Genomic DNA, 20,026 nt, shown 5'->3' on the forward strand with positions numbered 1-20,026 from the left:
GCCGACAGGTATGCAGCTTTTTCGCAGACAGGTCATAACTCAAATTACACTCATTTATACTGCGTGTAATTCCGCCATCGACCACTAGATGGTGACACATTTAGTTTGAAACGTAAATTTTAAAGAAGAACAAAACAAATATTTCAGCACAGCACAATCGTGTCCGCTGTCATTCTACAGTTTACGCGCACAGAAAGCGAGTTTACGATACTATGTTGTAAATCTTTGGGGTTTGATGATGTAAAAATTAGATTTTTTTTTTTCCACGTACAACTATTAGGGAAGTAATGATTCACTCAAGCCGCGAATCGTTTAGATGTCAGTTCCCGATTTCAATTCGATTCCTTCTTTTTTTTTTCAATGAATAACTAATTTTATAAGCAAAATATGTTTTTATTTGAATTTTATTTTTTTCATGTTACAAAGAGGAATTTCACCAAAAAAAATTTAAATTAACAAATTTTGACTACAGAACTAAACATGAATAAATATACAGTAGATTTGAATATTATCATCAAAATGTCCTTATGAATTCTTTTTATTTTTTTTTTTAATCAATATTATATATAGTTGAAATCGATTTTTGGTTAATCGTTACATCCCTTGTTTTTAACGTGCCCTATAAAAAAAAAAAATTTGAGCTGAGTGTTCTTCTACATTGCGCTTTTATTTGAACGCGTTTGCATTATTTAAAAAATGTGTTTCAAGACTTTTAAAAAAAATGAAGTGCTGTAAACATATCTGATACATTTTTTTTATTGTACGGGTGGTCTGGTACGTGATGCCTGTTCTAAATGGACGAATCATCCTTGACTAAGTATTCTGCTTCATCTAAACAACGCCGAAGCTTGAAAATAATTCTTCCCCAGAACCAAGCGGGATAAATCATCAATAAACTTAAAATATTCTTATCAAAATGCGGCAGAAATGAGGAGCCAATGAGCAAAGCGCTCCCGTATTGTTGTCTGTCATCGTTACACCGACGCTGCCAGTGAGAGGTATTGTTGCTCAGTGGAGCAGGCGAGGCTGGAGTTGCTTTGTTGTGCCAGGATTTTAAAACAGCCAGAGTTATCAATAGAGCGCAGACTATCGGACTCACTCGGCTGTGCCTCTCGATACACTTCACAACCTCGCGCCACACGTGACGCACAGCCAGATGTGGTCGCGCACAATCGGGCCGCTATACCGGCAAACTCTTTGTTCCCACAATGGAGCCAGGTCGACGCCTTAACAGAAAGAAGACACAAGACCTTCCGAGACTTTTTTTTTTTTTTTTAATTAACAAAATGTCATCACAGTTTGCCGTTGTGGGTACGAGAAGCCGGACTATATTAAGACATAATTAACCCTATGATTGGCTTCTGGTGGCAGTACGATGACAAGAGTGAGGCGGAGAAGGCCTCCGACGGATCTACACGCTTGGATTACCTGGAGCACGGGAGCAAATGTAAAAGCCTTGGGCTGGATTTGATATTTGCAGCTTTCATATGTATCCCATGACCTGGACTATATCTAACAGACCTCGACTGGAGGTCATGAGGAATCAGAGGCAAGGGGACGAGAGGGAGGAAGGAGGGGGGGGGGATTTCCTCCTTTTTTATTTACCTGAGTCTCTTGTGATGGCCAAACGCCACCCGCGCACACACACACACACACACACACACTAGCAACCCTCATTAGATGCCATTACCACTCCCAGCTCGGCACTAAAAGAAGTGCGACTAACTTTTTCTCTGTCAGGGCAGCTATTAAAAGATTACATATTCACACTTCTGTGAACAGAGCCTTAATGAGGACGAAGAGGGACTGCTGCAGTTTGTCTCTTCGCCGGTGTGAAAATCTACGAGCAATACGGTGTGGATGAAAAGTGAGCAGCACACACACAACGATATGGACAATATGCTGCAATACATCAAGTTAAAAAAAACAACATAAAAATTCAGCAAATAAAAAAAAATATTTTTTTTGTCTTTTTTTTTATGCCATTCTACTGAAGTAGAAAAAATGGTTTCATAAAGGGCTGTTGAGAAAAGCAAAATATTAAGTGGAGGTTGTGACAATTGTAATAAATTTGAGAAATATTGGCCGTTTTTCCACAGAGGATGAGGAATGTATCCTGTAAGTATTCTTACTTGACTTGTCTGCATGTGTTGCTGCACTTTTTGTGTTCAAATATCTGTTGGTTGAGGGGTCAGAACGACAAAAATATCGATGCTAGTTTTTTTAGCCTGTTTATGAACTTTTGCATTGTGAGTTAGCATTGAGCTAGCAATCTGGTTTTATTAAATACACAGCATGTAATTGTCTTGATGTTTTGAATCCTGCAACAGATTATTTCTAATTACAGAAAAAAAAATAAAAGTGGATTTGTGTTAGAATGGCTTAAATGTTTGAAAATATTTTTTTTACATTGCCTTGGTTGCATAAATATAAGAAATTCTGTCTCAGGATAAAAAAAAAAAAAAAAAAAAAAATCACACACACACAATAAATGGATCCAATAAAATATGTTAACAAGACAAGAAACAAAAGAACAAACTTGGTGAGGGATGAACATGAATAGATGTATGATCAATATTCATATGAGGAGCACGGCGCTAAAATCGTCCAATGAAGTGAATAAAAAGACAGCGACTCATTAATCCTTTTACGGCGATGCACTTTAAATCCCGCGCACAGCTTTCAACGAGCGCTCCAGACCATTCCTCCCAACATGTTTGTGTGTGTCGAGTAATGCACCCTCAAATTCCTCACAAAAGAGCCATGCAGCGGGCTGCCACTAGCCGATTCAATCAAGTGTGTTACATTGTACACCCATGGGCAACAAGGCGACTTGTATTTTTAATTAATAATGTAATACCCCCGACTCAAAGGAATGGCCCTTGGCATTGCTACAGCAGGTTTTTTTTTTTTCTAAATACTCTCCAGATCGCATTCAAGATGCTGTAAGCAGTTTTCTTTACACACTCATGGGAATGGATTTACTCTAAATGAAAGAGCTTGAAGGACACGTGCAATCGAATGAGCTCCAATAGCATCAAGAAATACTGTTTTGCCTTCACAAATATAATAACGCAGAGTATCGATGTACGCTAGGAATAAATATACTGATAAATCAACTTGAAAGTAATCAAAAGAGAACCTGATACCTCCGCCAAGCACAAATTGCGCAAGAGCAAGCGGTTTATGTTTAGAATTGACGTTCATTAGCAGGTTATGGAAACCAATCATAACTTTGTCATGGTGAGAAACACATTAAGGTGTCAGTGGCAGATGGAAAATCCACCTTGGACTTTAAACGGTCGCCTGCCATGAATCAAGAAGTAGTTTACGACAATAAAATGGATAGGCAAAAAAAAAGGAATACAATTTTAATTACCTTTGCATTAATCCTTTGTGTAGAAATAAAGAAATACATTTTATTTTGCATTTTTATCACAGTCAAGAATGTTTGTAAAAATCGGGCCCAATTTTTAATTGCGTTAAGCTGCCACCAGATGGCAGCAAAGCAATACTTTGCTATTAGATAGGGCTATGAGCTGACTAAATAAAGCTCCTCCCCTCACGTTAACATAGTTCATTGGTACCAAGTTGCCGCAAGAACCTTTATGAGCTAGAATAGGAATTGTCGTTCGGCCAACAGTTTTTTTTTTTTTCTTTTTTGCTTTTACTTGTAAGCAAACAAATTCAACTAAGCGGTGTATGGTGAACTGAACTCTCGGAATTCGTTAAAAAAAAAAAAACTCATTGACTACCATTGACGGCTAAAGACGTCCACTATCCTTTTTTTTTTTACTCGGCTGGTAGTGAATGAGTTAAACTTGTTTAATTAAAACGACCACGTTCAGTCTGAGTTTTTAGCATATTTTAGTAGCATCTTATTGCCAAATATTCAAATAGTTCAACAAAAAAAAAAAATTCAGGATAAAATAGAAGAAGTTCCATCTAAAGAGAGTGAGTACATAGTGTGAATGAAAGTTGATGTTAAGGGCTATGAAGAGGGAGACATGGCCTTAGGTGCAATGTTGTGAGGAATAACGAGTACAGTGAAGGGTGAACGCACGCTTCTTTGGAGATCCTGCACCCGAAAGGAGCCTTAGGGAGCTCAAGGCCTTGTGGGATAAGGGGCTGTGCGCAACCTTTATCTGCAGCCACACGCACACACACACATGGACAATGGCGAATGATGGCACATTTACAGTATGCCCTGAAAAGTACTGACTCATTTGTTCACACATAATAAAGATATTAACTGAAGACATAAAAATAAATGACTGCCTGGCTTGCTTTAAGGCGGGGAAAAAAAAAAAAAAATTTAAAACAGGATGGGTCAGTCATGTTTGTAGGCAATCTTTACATGGCTTTTACAGCGGAAAATGTTTAGTCGAAGTAAATCCGGGAAAATAAATGATAGACTGAAAAGCACAAAAAACTTGCTTAAAAATCACAAGTGTGTGTTTTTTTTGTTTTCTTTAATAGAAAACAAACATTTTAATTAGCTGACATGCGCACGGCCGCCAGTAAATCCAAAGTGATTACTCCTGCCCTGGGAGAAAGGCTGTCTCTTTGCGCTCTGTCAAAAGGTCAATTATGGCCCCAAACGGGCACGCGGTGACAGTGACCTGGAAGCGCTACTGATGACCCCACGTCCAGGGGCCCAAAAGAGTTGATCATCTAACATGCAGGCCGCCCGCAGCCATGGAAATCTGACATTTGTCCTTATTCAAATGAACACAAACAATATGCATCTCATGCCTCGGCCTAACCTGTGCCAAATTTCAACCCGCCCACTCAATGCATTGTCCTCCTCGCCGAGGCCGATGCCTTTTGCCCACCCAGCGAAGCGGTCCAGTCAGACGGGTCATCATTGCGGTTCTACACGAGTCACATCGTAAGGTAGACTCAAGTTTGCCGCAAGAGCTGCAGCAAAATTTTACTTGGATTGACGCGTTCGGAGAGAATTTATTTTTGATTATAGACTGTGAGCACCGTCTCGCCGTCATTCTCATTTCAAGTTACACATTTTAAAGACTATTATTAAAATGAGCCGAGTCAATTTAACGACAAATATTTTTACAAAAGTCTCTCAGACGAGTAGAATAAAAGGATTTTTTTTGAGGCCTGCTATGTAACGTGAACATTATTGCGCAACACTGAAGCTCAGAAAGGATGTTACCCAAGTCATGAGCTATGTGCACTGGGAAAATAAAGAAAAAAATAAATAAAAATAAAAATGTGTGATGTGAACTTACTCAATTGTATTTCATCGAGCGGTTGCATGAAATAAAATCATCGGAATCCAGATACTCAAAAAAATGTATCTGGATCTGAATCTGAGGTGACGGCATGAAGCTGCCACACACATTAATCTTCCATTTCCATCCTGAAGTCGAAGAAAGGTAAAGCCACCTCTATGAGAATGTTATTGCCATAGCGCCAGTGCATATGCACGCCCCCCTTACCCCCACCCGACAACATTTGCCTGAAGCAACACCTCCCACGGTAAATGCTTATCCATGTGGACTCCCCATCTCAAGCTGTTTTTGTCTGTGTGTGCAGAAGGTGGCGGCCCGGCCTGGAACGGCGCGGCGGGCAGGTAGCGCGAGCAGGCGGGCGGGCGGGCGGCCTCGCATGTCTGCAGGGCGTTCTGCAGAGCATGATCATGAAAAGCTGAAACATGGAGGAAAGCGCAAAAGGTTGAGGCGTGGAAACCTGTTTTTTTTTTTTTCTGCCAGTCAGTTAATTTCCTCCGCCACTGCTCTGGTTCCGCATCACTCTTCTAGTACGTTTTCAGCACCATGAAAATAGAATACAGATTGCACTGATGAATAAAAAAAAAATAAAAAATGATACTCTCAAATGTAAAAATGGAGAGCCTTTGGAATAATGAAAGGGAATTGATATTTTTCCCCCCAGTTAATTCACAACATGAAGAAACGAGCCGCCCGGGCACGAGGTTGCTTGCAGCCTTCAGCCACATGATATTTGTTTGAAACACAAATTGCCGCCAAAGCCAGCGCAGAAGAGTCCAATCTTGGCTTGCCTTCTCCCAAACGGGCTCAATCAAAAATCTCAAACGAAGCAACTTCTTCGGAGCTCGGTCAGCTGTGAACTGTTATCGATCGGGACAAGTGAAATTGGTTGGCCTTGATCAATCAAACGCATTATCTGACTTTTCCGGTCTATTACCAGCAAGTGGAAAACTGGGAAGGCGTCAATAAAGAGAGCCGGGTCACCCCGGGTATATTCCTTTGACGCTGCACGCGCCGTAAATCCAGCCGACTAAACACAAGCACTTCTACTTAAAGGTAATGGACCCGCATCATGACTAAACACCAAGCGTCTGCGGTGTCGAGATGCGGAAAGCACTTGGGTCGCACCTTCAAGGTCTAAAGACACTTGACTGTGTACTGTATACTTGGCCTGCTCTTTTCTGCCCCTCTTAATAACCCCCCCCCCACCTACCCCCACCAAAGCCAATCTAACCCCCCCACCCCACAAGCACACACGTGAAAGCCTTCCAGCTGGCACCCGCCAAGTGCACTTGGCAGGTCGGCGGGGAACATGAGAATTATACCTATATCGCCCCAGAAAGCAATTCTCAAATATCACCGGAGTACAGCACTTCACCAGGGACCGTCGAGAGAGGAGCGCATGTGAATGGAACAAAAAGCTCCTTCTGGCACGACGAGCACAGGAGGAAAGTTTACCAAAGCAAGGAGACGGCAAAGATTCGACGAGGAGGAAATGCGTCCAAGGCTGTGTGGAAAAGTGGGGAAAAACTAGCAGGCCCGGCCGGCCGGGCTCGTTTTCTTACGGCAAATGTCATGAAGCCAGAAGGGGAAGTGAGAAGTCACGTTCGAATGAGACCGACTGGCCAAATAGAATGAAAATGATCCATAGAAACACTTCAATCGGAATGAAAAGGCAGAATCAAAATTGAATTGAACTCGGATTCACAGGTGTGGTTCGGTTTATTCCTCAATCGGAGTAGTCAGGTCACGACCCGTCTGTCTTGACGTAAATATGTCGTGATGACATTTACACACTTCAAAAACGGCGGTTTTCGACCAGAGATCGCTTTAAACTACCGTATTTTCCGGACTATAAGCCGCTACTTTTTTCCAAGATTTTGAACGGAGCGGCTAATACAACAATGCGGCTTTTATGTGGGTTTTTCTTTCACCACTAGGGGCGCTCTATAATTCAGAAAATACGCTAAATGAATCTTGATTTTTTTTTTCTCTTGAGTCTGTTCTGTTTTAAAGAGCAAAGTTGTTGCCGTGTTATCTTTTTTTTTTTTTTTTTAAAGAGTTGCTGCGGCTTATATGCGGGTGCGCCGGTTCCTGCAGAGCCATATCCAGCCGGTTTTAGTCCTCTCCCTACTCCAAAAACACCCGATTCAAATAATCATGATCGTTTCAGGCTTCCACTGGCCTTGTTGATGTGCTAATTGTTTGAATCAGGTGTTTCGATATCGAAGCAATTTGAAATAATTATATCGTGTTATACTTTCGCCGAGCCCTACTGCCTATCAAATATCTACTTCCGAAAGGAAAATATTTTATGATTTATTGATTTGACAATTTTTGATGTTTTGAAAATCCTAATTGTACTTTCCTAAAATAAACTCACCTACGCCCCTCAATATCAACATCTTATGAAGCGAAAAGTTGCAGCGAGCTCTGACGTTTGTTCCGCTTGAACGCAATCTGATCACGTCTCCGAACGTCCTTTTGGCATTTCTTCACACCAACAGGACCTCCCCTCGAAATAGGAACAGCAGCCGCACGACGACGATAGAGCAGCTCCGATAGCTCCTTTATTATGGAAAATTATTTTAAACAGCGCAAAAAGCAGCGCGGCCCGGTTCCTTCCCCGTTCCTGCCGCTATCACTCCCGCTATTGATAAGATGTCTAAATTTATAGCGGAATAATTCCGCAGGAAAAGAGATAAAAGGTTGCTGAATAAAATATGAGGCGAAGGCTGTAAATTGTGGCAATGCATATCATTTCATTCAAATGTAAGACGCAATTACCATCTGCTACACTCATCAGTCGCCATCCTTTATGACTTAATTATATGTTTAATGCTATCAGATCAAGGAAAGGGCAAAACAGATGAATGAGAGAAACACAGGAAAGATTGGGCAACAAGACAAAAGGCAGATGCAAAGTAACATAAAGGGCTGAAATTGATTCCGTTCAGCAGGAAATGGGAAGTTAATTCCGGTACGATGTTGCCTCGTCTCCTGCGCCTTCAAAGATAATAAAGCCAGCGTGTTGCCAATTTGTCGCAGAGCAGTCAAACAAAAGCGAGTCAAGTTCCTTTACATCCCTTCACGATCGCGGGGATCCTTTGGAACAAAATGAAAAGTGGAAATGGAAGTGGCAGTATTTTAGGTTCGGCCTTAAAGACAATAATAGACAGGGTTGACGAGAAAGGGGAGTAAAAAGAAATTTATCAAGATCCACACCGGTTTTTCCTTTTTTTTTTCCCAACAAAAAAAGTTGAAGTGGTTTCTAGGCTCGCTCTCACAAGTTGAGATATTTCACGGTCTAAAAATGTAAAAATGAAGTTCGGATATCACTCCGTGGAAGTCCGACCACTGCAAAGGCTCACCTGATAGCAACCGTTGACAGTTCATGAATTTGGGAGTTCGCCGGCTACTTCCCGGAGGAGGTGGCGAGTGAAAGGGCGGTGCTCCTGAAAAGAAATAATTGTATAAATATATAAATAAATATCTGCCTGCTCGCGAGAATGGAATGGTTTTGTGCTTAGCACATAAAAAAGTGCAATTTAACATTTTATAAAAACTAAAACTAGCTAAGGTAAAACTAGAATATTTTTTTTAAAAATTCAAAAGTAACAAAGCCAAACTAAAAATTAATTCAAATTAAATAAAAATAACATCAGAATGAAATAAAAACTCATTAAAATACCCAAACTATAACTTCGCCTTCTCCAAATGTTGCGTTCTACCTTTGAGCTTCCGATTACCGAGTGCGATGTCATACCTTCGTGCTCTCTTCTGCTAAAACATTAGCGAGGTTTTTACGACACCGACCTACATGATTTCATGTTTCATCACCCTACGTTTTCCTTTATCCCACCGAAATAAAACCAAATGTTCTCTGGCCTATCATCTTCTGTAGCGACGCTGTGAATCGAAAAAAAAAAAAAAACTTTACGATGATGAAACTTTTTTTTTTGTTGTTGTGGTGTGTTTCCATGCAAATCATGTAAGACAGCCGCCACAAAGCAAAGTGGGCTTGTCCAAATGGCTGTGGGCTAAAACGCTAGCCAGTGGGCATCCCAGGTGCCAGCGGGCACTGTCCTAACTGTGTACCTTTGGCCAGAACTCATTACAGGGTGACATTTAGGCCTGCTGCTGTCCATGCCAAGTCAGCCTTCTGGATGGAGACAAATTATGTAGTTATTTTTTATGTCGGACATTAAGTCATGTCCGGTGTGAGCCAAATTAGCATCACCTTCATGTCACCTGAAAGGAACGCGACAAAAGGCTGCGGATGTCTTAAACAGGGCTGCGGTTTTGCTTACTGTGTAAAACATTGCCTTCTTACAAATAAAGCGAGCATGAGGTGAATTATGTCCCTTATTGCGATAAAGAATGAAGTCAAGTATACAACTGCACGTTATAATGAGATCCCGAACGTTATTTAGAGTTTTGATGGAGACTGAATTGATAAAACAATATGCTTAAGATTTGCAGCGATGTCGTGGGGAGGATATTACAGTGACTTTGTGCAACTTTGTTCAGCTACACGTAAAATTTATATATTTTTTAATCAAACAAATAAATCTGATAGTAGTGGTAAAATTTAAGCAAACTTTCCTTCAAGCTGATTGCAATACAATACAACTTTATTTATATAGCACATTTCACAACAGCAGTCATTAGTCATTAGTCTTAGGTTTGACCGTAAAAGATTCACAATTTTGTGAAGGTATTAAATATACAGTTCAGTAATTCGAATTAGAATAGAACCTATACAGAGCAAAATGCCATGACTTTAATTTATGTTGGATTATGGCTTTGAGAAAAAGAAACATTTACTAGCTCGGGAAATTTGAATATTACGCAACGAACACATGATAAAAAAAAAAAAATCGGTTGGCCTTCTTAAAAGTATATTTGCCATGTTCTTACAGAATCTCTACTTTCCCACCCTTTTAGGGGGGGGGGGGGCTCATAACACACGTTGTACCCGCATTTACCAAAATGAAAACAAACAATTAAAAAAGTTGAACTGCATCTTTTATGGGTTGCTTTTTTGGTTCAGTTTTCCTCTCCTGTACATAGACAGGCGCTTGCTTCCTTTATGTGACCAAACTGCAGCTTGTTGAGAACAGGAACAGAACTAAAGCGCCACCTGGTGGCGACTTGGTCACTACAACTCAAGTGACGGTATCCTTAAAATGATGGGGCTGTAAAACAATTTAAAAGTTTGAACTGATCAAATATTAGTATGAGAAACGATCAATTGAGGGAGTGGAGATTACATTCAATGTGTCACTGCTGCATACTCAAAAGATGCAGTCGACAACTTGCGACATTTATAAAAATTAGAGCACATTAGAGGGCAATTAAAATTGGGAAAAAAAATAAATAAATAAAAAAACGGGAGCCGACCGTATTCGGTTGCAGGTCGGTCTCGAGGAATTGAACGTCTCAAAGTTGTTTGTACGCACAAATTGCAGATAATTGCTCATTGGAAATATTCGGCATTCCCTTAACGTGCGCGCGGCGTGGAATGTTTTCTCACTTTGCGCACAAACAGAAACAAGCGGGCGTGTAATTGATTAAAAGTTAATTGTGCAAAGGTCTGTCTGATTGGGGACCATCTGTCAAGCTGTACATCCGCTAATTCTAATCATATTTCATTAAGAGCGCAAACAAATTGCATGCATCACAGTCAGGCTGCAAACTGTTATGAAACAAATTGGCTTTTACAATGAAGGGAAATTACATCACATAACTAAATAATATTAAAACCACCTCCCCGAGCCATATTTCTTAATGAATCCTCTAATGAATTTAATTGGCACAATGTGCATAATTTGGAGATGAAAATGTCAGTGGGCCAGACTTAAGCGTGTTGTGTTAGCAAAACATGACCCTTATGTAAATGACGCGTGTTATACATGGAATTGTGGGGTCTAATTAACATGTTCAAAAAGGTATCATGAGCGTACATTTGGCTCACTTTGCACAGGCCCGGTGTCAATTCACCGTTTGCTTCAGTTTAGCGTAATCCTCTTTGTGTCAAATGTCACGTCGTCTTGTGTTGCTCATTGGGAATCCGGCGTATTTCGATGACTCGACAACCCTTTAAAACGAAAACACAGAGCTCATCTAGAACGACCAACATCATTGAAAAAATATAAATGATGAAAATTACATGAAAATGAAGCAACAGGAGTATAACCAAACAAAAGAGCGCGGATATCACAACTGTGAAAGTACATTCCACGTGGTTAGCCGCGACGATCCCACGAATAAACTTTTGCGTCCTCCTAATCCACCCGTTGCAAATGTTGCTCCCAATCTCCTTAACCCGTTCAATTTAACACCAAATACAAATTCAGCTAATGATGCCATCACGAGCGTGCCTGTATGTTTAACTGTGTGAATACATGAATACATTGCACAGGCCATGAAAGCGCCGAAGAATTTGCCTGGGGCTTGTCCCGAGGCAAATCATCCAGCTCACACACAGTAATGAAAGCGTGTGTAGTGCGGCGAAGGGCAGCCACTGCGGGAGCCGCTGCTGCCCTCCCTCCTCATGGCGCTGTTAATAGTCTGCATGGAGCCAACGGGACTCCCTGGAGAGGCCGGCTGATGAAGAGGAAAACCTGTGGCCGTCTCTGCTAATCACCGCCTAATGGCTGCACTAACATGCCTTTTACAAATGGGATTGTACACGTGTGCCTGCATATAAATGGTACACACCTTGTGTGTGTACATATGGGAGTGTGTGTCACAATGGGTCAAATATTGTAATATCAGGATTGAGGAGTGTTATGATGTAAAGAGCGTCTCATATTCAGATGGATTGGAAATTCCGTTGAGCAAGTTACACACACAGAAAAAAATACTTCTTAACCAGTTTTGTGTGACGCGATGACCTGATTTACTAAGGCTCATTCGAATCGAGAAAGGTTTACAGTCAGAGACTCATAAGCACACAAAAGACGATTTTGCTTTGCACATTTTGTATAAAACATACCCTGCAAAAGAAAAACAGAGACCCCTGGTGTTGTTAGCGGGAAAGAGCAATTTGAAATGGTACATATACTAAGGTTATTTTGTTTTTTTGGGGGGGAAATGAACCACAAAATGGCCTTGGTCGCTGTAGGAAATTTATAATAATAAAGAGAAAAGAAAACATAGAGAAATAAAGGCGAGAGTGTGGATATTTGAGATGCTGTTGGTTCCATTCATTGACTGCACTTTTGCATTTCGTCAATAAAGGCTCTCCGCACTTCGCTTTTTAGCCACAGGTAAATTATGAATACAATTGAGATGGAACAATAAATGTACAATTAATTGATTGGCAAACTAAACAAAAATGTTTGTTTTTTGCTGATTGAATAATTATTTAGAGAAATTGTTTAAAGAAATAAAATAAAAATAGTGGCTGACAGCTGCAGAACCACAAACATACGACAGTTTAGCTGGGTCACTCGGTGTGTGACAGGCCTGAGAAATTTGCAACTGCAAATAATAAACAGCTTTAACCTAAATGGATCGGATTCGATCAAATAAGGATAATATGATTAAATGGGGCAGATTTGAATAGATTGGAAAAAATATGATAGATTCGATTTAAAAATGATATATATGTTTGAGTAGGATGATCTCTTACGTAACATGCACGCTCTAAAGGTTTGTTTTGGTTTGGCTTTCGCGTCTGCAGAATTACTTGAGACGCTAACAATCCCAAAACGTGGCCAAAGAGAGAGGAGACAATTAACGTCGCTGAACAAGTGAAGCCGCATTTCAAAGCCTTAAAGTGTAAGGAATTCGCGACAGGTCTTACCAGAAACTTCGTCGAATCGTATGCAGCGCGTCTTTACGACTGAGTCGCAAACCACAATTAACTCATCGACTGACGACTATTTGAAACGTTGAAAGCGCCAACAAGACAGCGAACAAGTTTTAATTTGAAAGTCATCGCCCCCCTTTCCTGCGCAGGGCGTTGTGTGATCGTGAAAGTTTTATATTATTTTGAAATGTAACGCCACGGTTTCCTGTTGTGCGCGCATGCTACCTTGACGTTACCTCGGGGGCTTTTTGTCCAATCAGAGCTAAGCTGCCTTTGGACGCGACTCGCCGCTTGTATGCATGACGACTTGAAGAACTTGAATGAGTGCGGGGCAAATATGTTTTGAACAGTAACTTTATTTTTGGACACGGTGATGTGGAATAAGATGTTACCGCGACAGTGATATTTTACTAACAACGCTGTCATTACGTCCCGTGTGAGATTTGTAACACGCCACGCAGGCAGCTAACAGCTCCGTAGGAAAGACTTTTAAACGTAGCACGCAGTTGCCTCCCACTCAATGTGATACTTTGACATCGTGTACTTTTTTTTAAAGGATGATCCCGTGTTGGAGGTACCTGCGGGGCAGCAGGAGGGTCCTGGCGTTCGTTTTCGTGGCTTCTGTCATTTGGCTGCTGCTGGACATGGCTGTCCTCCGCCTGTCCGTCGGCGACGTCAACAGTCGTCTGTTGAAACAGAAAGTGCTCCGGCAGCAGGAGTTGGACAGGCAGCAGGGCATAGTCACCCAGCTCAGAGAAGAGAGGAACTTGGGGCAGTTGGTGGGACTGAAAGTTCGGAATGAGGAGGAGGAGGAGGAGGAAGAAGAAGAGGACAAAGACTCCAACAGGGCTTACCCACAACCCTTCAAACTTTACAGAAGTAATATAAAGAAAGCAGCCGCTCGGCTCAAACTGAATCTCCAAGGTGATCCTAGTAAGGTTCAACAACAACCAGTTGCTAAAAAGCCTGTGGATTTGCCCTTGTTTGATGTGCCACTATTCCAAAACAACATAAAGAATGACTCCATTGCACTAAGTCGCCGCGAAGTTGGTCCAGATGAAATCAAGCCTGTGAAGACCGCTCCAAATACAAGCGTGCAAGCGATCAATCAGAAACGGGTTGTGAAGCCACAACTTCCCGTTCAAGAACCTGTCAAGGAGGAGAAACAAATCGAGGACCCTCCCATTCAAGGGATACACAACACATCTTCAGTGAGGGAAGAGAAACAAATAGAAGAACAGCGCGTTCAAGGGCCACACAACACGACGTCTTCAGTGAAGGAAGAGAAGCAAGCTGGGGAGATGTTAAAAAAGAACTCAATAATAGTCCAAGTGAGAGACGTCCATTCCGTTAAGGCAGGTGTCCACCAGGTGCTGTCCCTCGACGTGACCGCCGCCCCCAGAGATCCCAACGCCGTGGGCCAGTTCGGCCTGGCGGGGACAGTGCCCAGCGAAAAGAAACTGCTGAGTAAGCAAAGGTGGAACGAGGGTAATTTCAACGTCTACCTGAGCGAGCAGATCCCGGTGGACCGCGCCATTCCTGACACCAGGCCTGAGATGTGAGCCACACACACACACACACACCCCACCCTGAACCAAAACCCCGACTCATCTCTTTTTTCCAACAGATGTGCCCGCAACATGGTCCACGACGACCTGCCGACCACCAGCGTGATCGTATGCTTCGTGGACGAAGTGTGGTCCACCCTGCTGCGCACCGTTCACAGCGTCCTGAATCGGTCGCCACCGCATCTCCTCAAGGAGATCATCCTCGTGGATGACTTCAGTAAAAAAGGTGAAGGCGGCGTTCAAATTTACAGTCCCTGGGGTAGAGTTTATGTATTACTAGCAGTTACCTTGGGAAAAAAACCAACTTGTTTTACCGAGTACTTGCTTTGAAACTTATCTTTGTTACTTTACTGATGACTTGATTTGAAAAGTAACTAAAATAGATTACATCAGTAACTACCGCAAAATCAGCTCGGATCGGCTGGACGCGTTTGTATTCAATGTGTGTATTTTTGCATATTTACATTTTAAGTCTCATTTTCAGATTACCTACAGGATAATCTTGACAAGTACATGGCTGACTTCGCCAAGGTCCGAGTCATTCACCTCAAGACGCGTCAAGGCCTTATCAGGGCCCGCATGGCTGGAGCGGCTGTTGCCACAGGTAGGCTCTGGTTTCCAGTTGTTGATGCACACTATTTTTTTTTTTTTTTTTTTTTAAGAGCATAAATCTTTTTCGCCAATTTTGGTTTCCGTGCATGCATTCTGGTTAGTCGAGTCTTAAAATAGTACGTTGTGGACCAGGGATGGGCAAACCTTTGTGTGCATTTGTAATAACTTGAAAGTTTTACCAAAAGACCAAAATAAACTAACAGGTTACCATGACCTGGATGACTCTGCGCACACACACACACACACACACGCACAAAGAAATATCACCCTTTTTTTTTGTAATTGATATTGTGACAGAAGTTTTCAAATGAAATGGTTACGCTATCTGTCTAACAAGTTTCATATCAGACAAACGGCCCAGGTCAAAAGATCCAATTGTTTATTTGAATAAAATGACTCATTCTATTTTTAAACTGGTACTGTTGTTTTCATAATTAATTGTACTGTGAATAATTCACCAGTTCTTTATTGCAATAAATACAACTGTTGTTAACTTCAAGTCGTTTATTTAAATATAATTGCCACTAATTAGCCAATTATTTAATACCATACATTATAAATGCAAAATGTTTGTCCAAATATTTTATTAAATAGCTCCATTAATGCAACAAATAGTACTCTTAATGATGTTTGGCGGGTTGCATATATGAAACGAGTTGGCCCGCAATCCCTATTTTGCCCACCCTTGCTGTCAACAATTCAACACAAGAATCTTTTGAATGTCAACACAGCAGTGTGTAACGGTGCGGCTCGCGTGTGATTGCTTTAGCGAAACAGGATGTTTGCTCTGCTCTCAGGTGAGGTTCTCACCTTCCTCGACTCGCACGTGGAATGCAACGTGGGCTGGCTGGAGCCTCTGCTGGAGCGCATCTACTTGGATCGCACTAAAGTGCCCTGCCCGGTCATCGAGGTCATCAGCGACCAGGACATGAGGTAACTCCGCCCATCCTTAATTTTGTTTGTAACGCGCCAATTCAATACAGACGCTCGGCCCACCTTCTCGTTGCTGCAGTAAAAGTGTTGTTAAAAATAAATAAATAAACGTTACGCTTCAAGGTTCTCTGCTTTTCTATTTCTCTTCAGTTATAAGCTGGTTGACAACTTCCAAAGAGGCATTTTCAATTGGCCTCTCGTGTTTGGCTGGAACGCCCTCTCAGACGAGTATGTGAAGAAGAACAATCTGACCACGGCTGATCCCATTAGGTACACTTTCATACGCTTTTATTATTATATATTTTTTTTTCTTCATGGCGAGCGCTCACCTTATCTTATTTCCACCTCACAGATGCCCCGTAATGGCCGGAGGACTTTTCTCCATCGACAGGAAATACTTCTATGAACTTGGCGCCTACGATCCAGGCCTGGAAGTGTGGGGTGGGGAGAACATGGAGATTTCTTTTAAGGTAGCACTCACAAGTATTGAGACAAACCGTGTTTGCCTCTTTCATTTAATTAGCGCTCTTGTCTTGACTTCATTCTTGTGCTAATTACTATAATTTCTTGTGATCTCAGTTTCTATTTGAGGCTTCAATGAATCACCGGGTGCCTCATCCACTTGAACAAATCATGCGGTTGTAATTACTCGCAGGGTTAACCATGTAATGTTTGCTGTTGGTATTCACACAACACCAGTGGGGGTCGGATTTGTTTTCCAGCCTGACCGTGCCCAAGTGAACTCACCGATGTCTGTCGCGTTATGGTTAAATGAGCACTTTAAGGAGATTTCACCAAAATGATCGTCTGTCAGAGTGATGAGTTTGCTTGAAACGGCCACTTCACTTGATTTGATCGATTTTCAAAATGGAAGCATGGCTCACGGAGGCAAACAAATGCGGGAATATCGTTCTCTAATTTGCTGACAAGTTTCAATGATCAATATCCACCAATCCAATATGCTTCTCTGAGCCGAAATCCCAACAAGTTCTCTTAATTCGACAGACCAAAATTGCTGTGATGTTTCAAACGGGCTCATTTGCTCTCAACTTAAAAAGTGCAACGTAATTTGTTGACAAGAGCAATGTGTGCTGCAGAATTGCTCAAGAACTTTAGTGGAAGGTGTTTAAATTCCATAAAGATGGCATCCACTTGTCACATGGCAAACTGAATACGTTTAGTGTGGCATACCTAATCGCGCACATTCACCACTTGAACAGGTCTGGATGTGTGGGGGCGAAATCGAGATCATCCCCTGCTCCCGAGTGGGCCACATTTTCCGAGGACAGAACCCGTACCACTTCCCCAAGGACCGGCGCAAGACGGTGGAGCGCAACTTGGTTCGGGTGGCCGAAGTGTGGCTGGACGAGTACAAGGAGCTTTTCTACGGCCACGGCTACCATCACCTGCTGGACAAAAGCATCGTGAACGTCGGCAACCTCACCCAGCAGATAAAGCTGAGGAAGAGGCTCAATTGCAAGAACTTCAAGTGGTACCTGGACAATGTGTATCCGGAGTTGGAGGCTCCTTTAGTCAAAGCTGACGGTCTGGTATGTTGAGCCGTTTGTCCTTCTGCGGTTCAGTGGAACCTCAATTTCTGGTCTAAAATGATTGTTTTACAAGGTTTGTTGAATCTGGTCTCTGTTGGTTCTGTTGACTGGAGGTTCCACTGGACTGAAGTTAAATTCTGAGTGAAGAATTGAACATTTTCTCCCCTTTCACGCAGCTCTTCAATAAAGGCGCAAGAAGTTGTCTTTCTCGGTTGAGGGATGCTCTCTTCCTTGAGGAGTGCGATCTCAGCAAGGAGGTAGCTTGATTTTCAGATAGCATATATGGGAAATATAAACTAGTGAGACAAATGTGACTCCAACTAAGGGTTGCAAATGGCTGGGAAATTTGCAGTAAATATCGAGGAAGTTTCCAGTAAATTTCCATGGGAAGTCAAAATGATGGTAAAATATACAAAGGAATTTCCTCAACGACATTTAAGTTCCCGATGAAGAACAAAAAACGTCAATTTAGTAAATTTCTGGTTTATTCACTAATTCCAATCAGTTTCCATGGAAAAGTTTCTGAATATGAAAAAACTGCTGGACTTTGGAACCCTACTTAAAAATGATCTGGCACTTTCTTTTTGACTTTCCAGCGTCAGAACTTTAACTACACGTGGCTGAAGCTGGTCCGCCAGCATGACCTGTGCATCGAACATGGTTCCACACAAGACATTTTGGGTTACCTGCCGTGTAGCAGCGACAACGTCGCACAACGCTGGCTGCACAAATCCAAGTCTGCACTGGTAGGTCACGCTGACGATGTTGCTCACCCTGTTCAGGTTGTTGTTCTGCAACTAGAAGCTACGGCATACTTTGATTTCGTAGGCAGGGACACGAATTTCCGGCCAAACTGGATGGCTGCTGGTTAACACCTTTCTGATTCATCAACTGCTTGCACAGGAGGGTCAGATTTCATTATTTAAAATCTGTTTGTTAATGAGAGTTCAAGTATATATTATGTTGAGCTTTTGATTATTATTGTTAGGGCAGCTCGATTCTGAAAAAAAATATTAAGATTGTTGTCCTAATAATTGAAATCATAATTATTCAAACGCTAATTTTTTGGGGGTACAAAAAAAAAAATTATATATATATATATATATATATATATATATATATATATATATATATAAATGGAAACAATATGAAGACAAATGTAATTTAATTCTAATTAGTTTATATATAATATATACTGTATATAATAATTTTTTGCCAATTTTGTAATCGTTATATAATCATAATTGAATTTCAATTGATTGCACAGCCCTAATTAATTGTTGTGTAATCAGGTGTTGCCCCAAGTAAATATTATTGTATCTAGTGTGATTCATTACAACTAATAACAATTTGTATTTGAAAGAGAAAAGTACAAATAAATATAGATTTTTAAAATATTGGTAAAAAAAAAATATTTCAGAATCTATTGTATTGCAAAAATGTTTAATTTTTTCAAGTGTGTTTAAAGACCCCAAAAAAGTAGTATCATTTTAATCGGGTATTTTTATAGCGCAGATTTCACCCATTGCAGGACTGGTCTGGGACGTAACTCCGGTGATGGACGGGCTGTTTATTGTTGTGACTTTTCTGCTGATGACCTGAATTCATGTGAAACGTTAACGGGCAATAACAACAACAATCCAAACCGCTTGTTTTGTGCTCTTTATCCAGTCTGAACACTTGATGGTTGAGAAGGACTTCAAACATCAAGCGTGTCTGGAAGCAGCCCCATTCGGTACAAGCCTTCGCCTCGCCACCTGCAGAGCCAGCAACACTTTCCAGCAATGGCAGTTCACAAACTACTACGCGAAGTAAAGAGCAACAACGTACTGGCAAACGTGCGCGAGCACATGATTTCTTCAGTTTAAGGTCCATGTACTGATGGACCACAAAGTGGCTATCAAAGATATGGAATAACTGCTAAAAAGAGCAATTGTAAAGCAGGGATAGTGGAAATGTGCAATGATTTGATGCCCTTTTTATACAAACCTCTCTTATCCTCATGACTCCACAGGATTTTTTTTTTTTTTTTACATTTTACAAAAGCTCCACACAGTATGTAGCATCCTGCAAATTAAGAGCAACTTTGTGCCTGGTTTGTATCCTGTGAACGTGTCGGACTACATAATGATGATTGAATACAAGTTAAAAAGGTGCTGAGCTGTCGTTTTTAAAGGTGTTGTTTACTTGAGGTCTTCTGTGGTTTTTAAATGCTGCTTCACACTCCGGTGGTGGGAACTGAGAACACTCTTTGTACAGTTGTGCTTTGGACGCTAGAGGGCAGTGTTGGCC

The 20,026-nt window shown here is 41.4% G+C and overlaps 1 protein-coding gene and 1 long non-coding RNA gene across 2 annotated transcripts in view; one reads left to right on the top strand and one right to left on the bottom strand.

Moving 5' to 3' along the window:
* Positions 1–13,164, bottom strand: part of LOC148323702 (uncharacterized) — a 34,444-nt gene extending 21,280 nt beyond the window's left edge. The window contains exons 1-2 of the long non-coding RNA XR_015846525.1: positions 13,066–13,164; positions 8,624–8,707 (exon numbers count right to left, since the gene is read on the bottom strand). This is a non-coding gene — a long non-coding RNA (uncharacterized LOC148323702). The remainder of the gene's footprint in view (positions 1–8,623; positions 8,708–13,065) is intronic.
* Positions 13,165–13,285: 121 nt separating this feature from the next.
* Positions 13,286–19,889, top strand: galnt5 (polypeptide N-acetylgalactosaminyltransferase 5). Its single transcript, XM_088315515.1, has 10 exons — positions 13,286–14,629; positions 14,699–14,865; positions 15,124–15,243; positions 16,049–16,184; positions 16,335–16,454; positions 16,537–16,654; positions 17,405–17,734; positions 17,911–17,991; positions 18,331–18,480; positions 19,406–19,889. Exons 1-10 carry the CDS (start codon positions 13,629–13,631, stop codon positions 19,547–19,549), a joined length of 2,367 nt encoding a protein of 788 aa, XP_088171641.1. The 5' UTR covers positions 13,286–13,628; the 3' UTR covers positions 19,550–19,889.
* The last annotated feature ends 137 nt before the right edge of the window (positions 19,890–20,026 follow it).

The sequence above is a fragment of the Idiotropiscis lumnitzeri genome, chromosome 14, assembly GCF_059441095.1.
Source record: "Idiotropiscis lumnitzeri isolate Australia: NSW breed Sydney's pygmy pipehorse chromosome 14, RoL_Ilum_1.0, whole genome shotgun sequence".
NCBI classification, from domain to species: Eukaryota; Metazoa; Chordata; class Actinopteri; order Syngnathiformes; family Syngnathidae; genus Idiotropiscis; species Idiotropiscis lumnitzeri.

What these genes read in the sequence shown, in the direction of transcription:
- galnt5 (XM_088315515.1), top strand. Translation starts at nt 13,629, where the DNA reads ATGATCCCGTGTTGGAGGTACCTGCGGGGCAGCAGGAGGGTCCTGGCG. An exon ending in TGGAGCGGCTGTTGCCACAG is followed by an intron (nt 15,244 to 16,048) that starts GTAGGCTCTGGT and finishes CTCTGCTCTCAG; the next exon opens with GTGAGGTTCTCACCTTCCTC. An exon ending in ACAAATCCAAGTCTGCACTG is followed by an intron (nt 18,481 to 19,405) that starts GTAGGTCACGCT and finishes CTCTTTATCCAG; the next exon opens with TCTGAACACTTGATGGTTGA.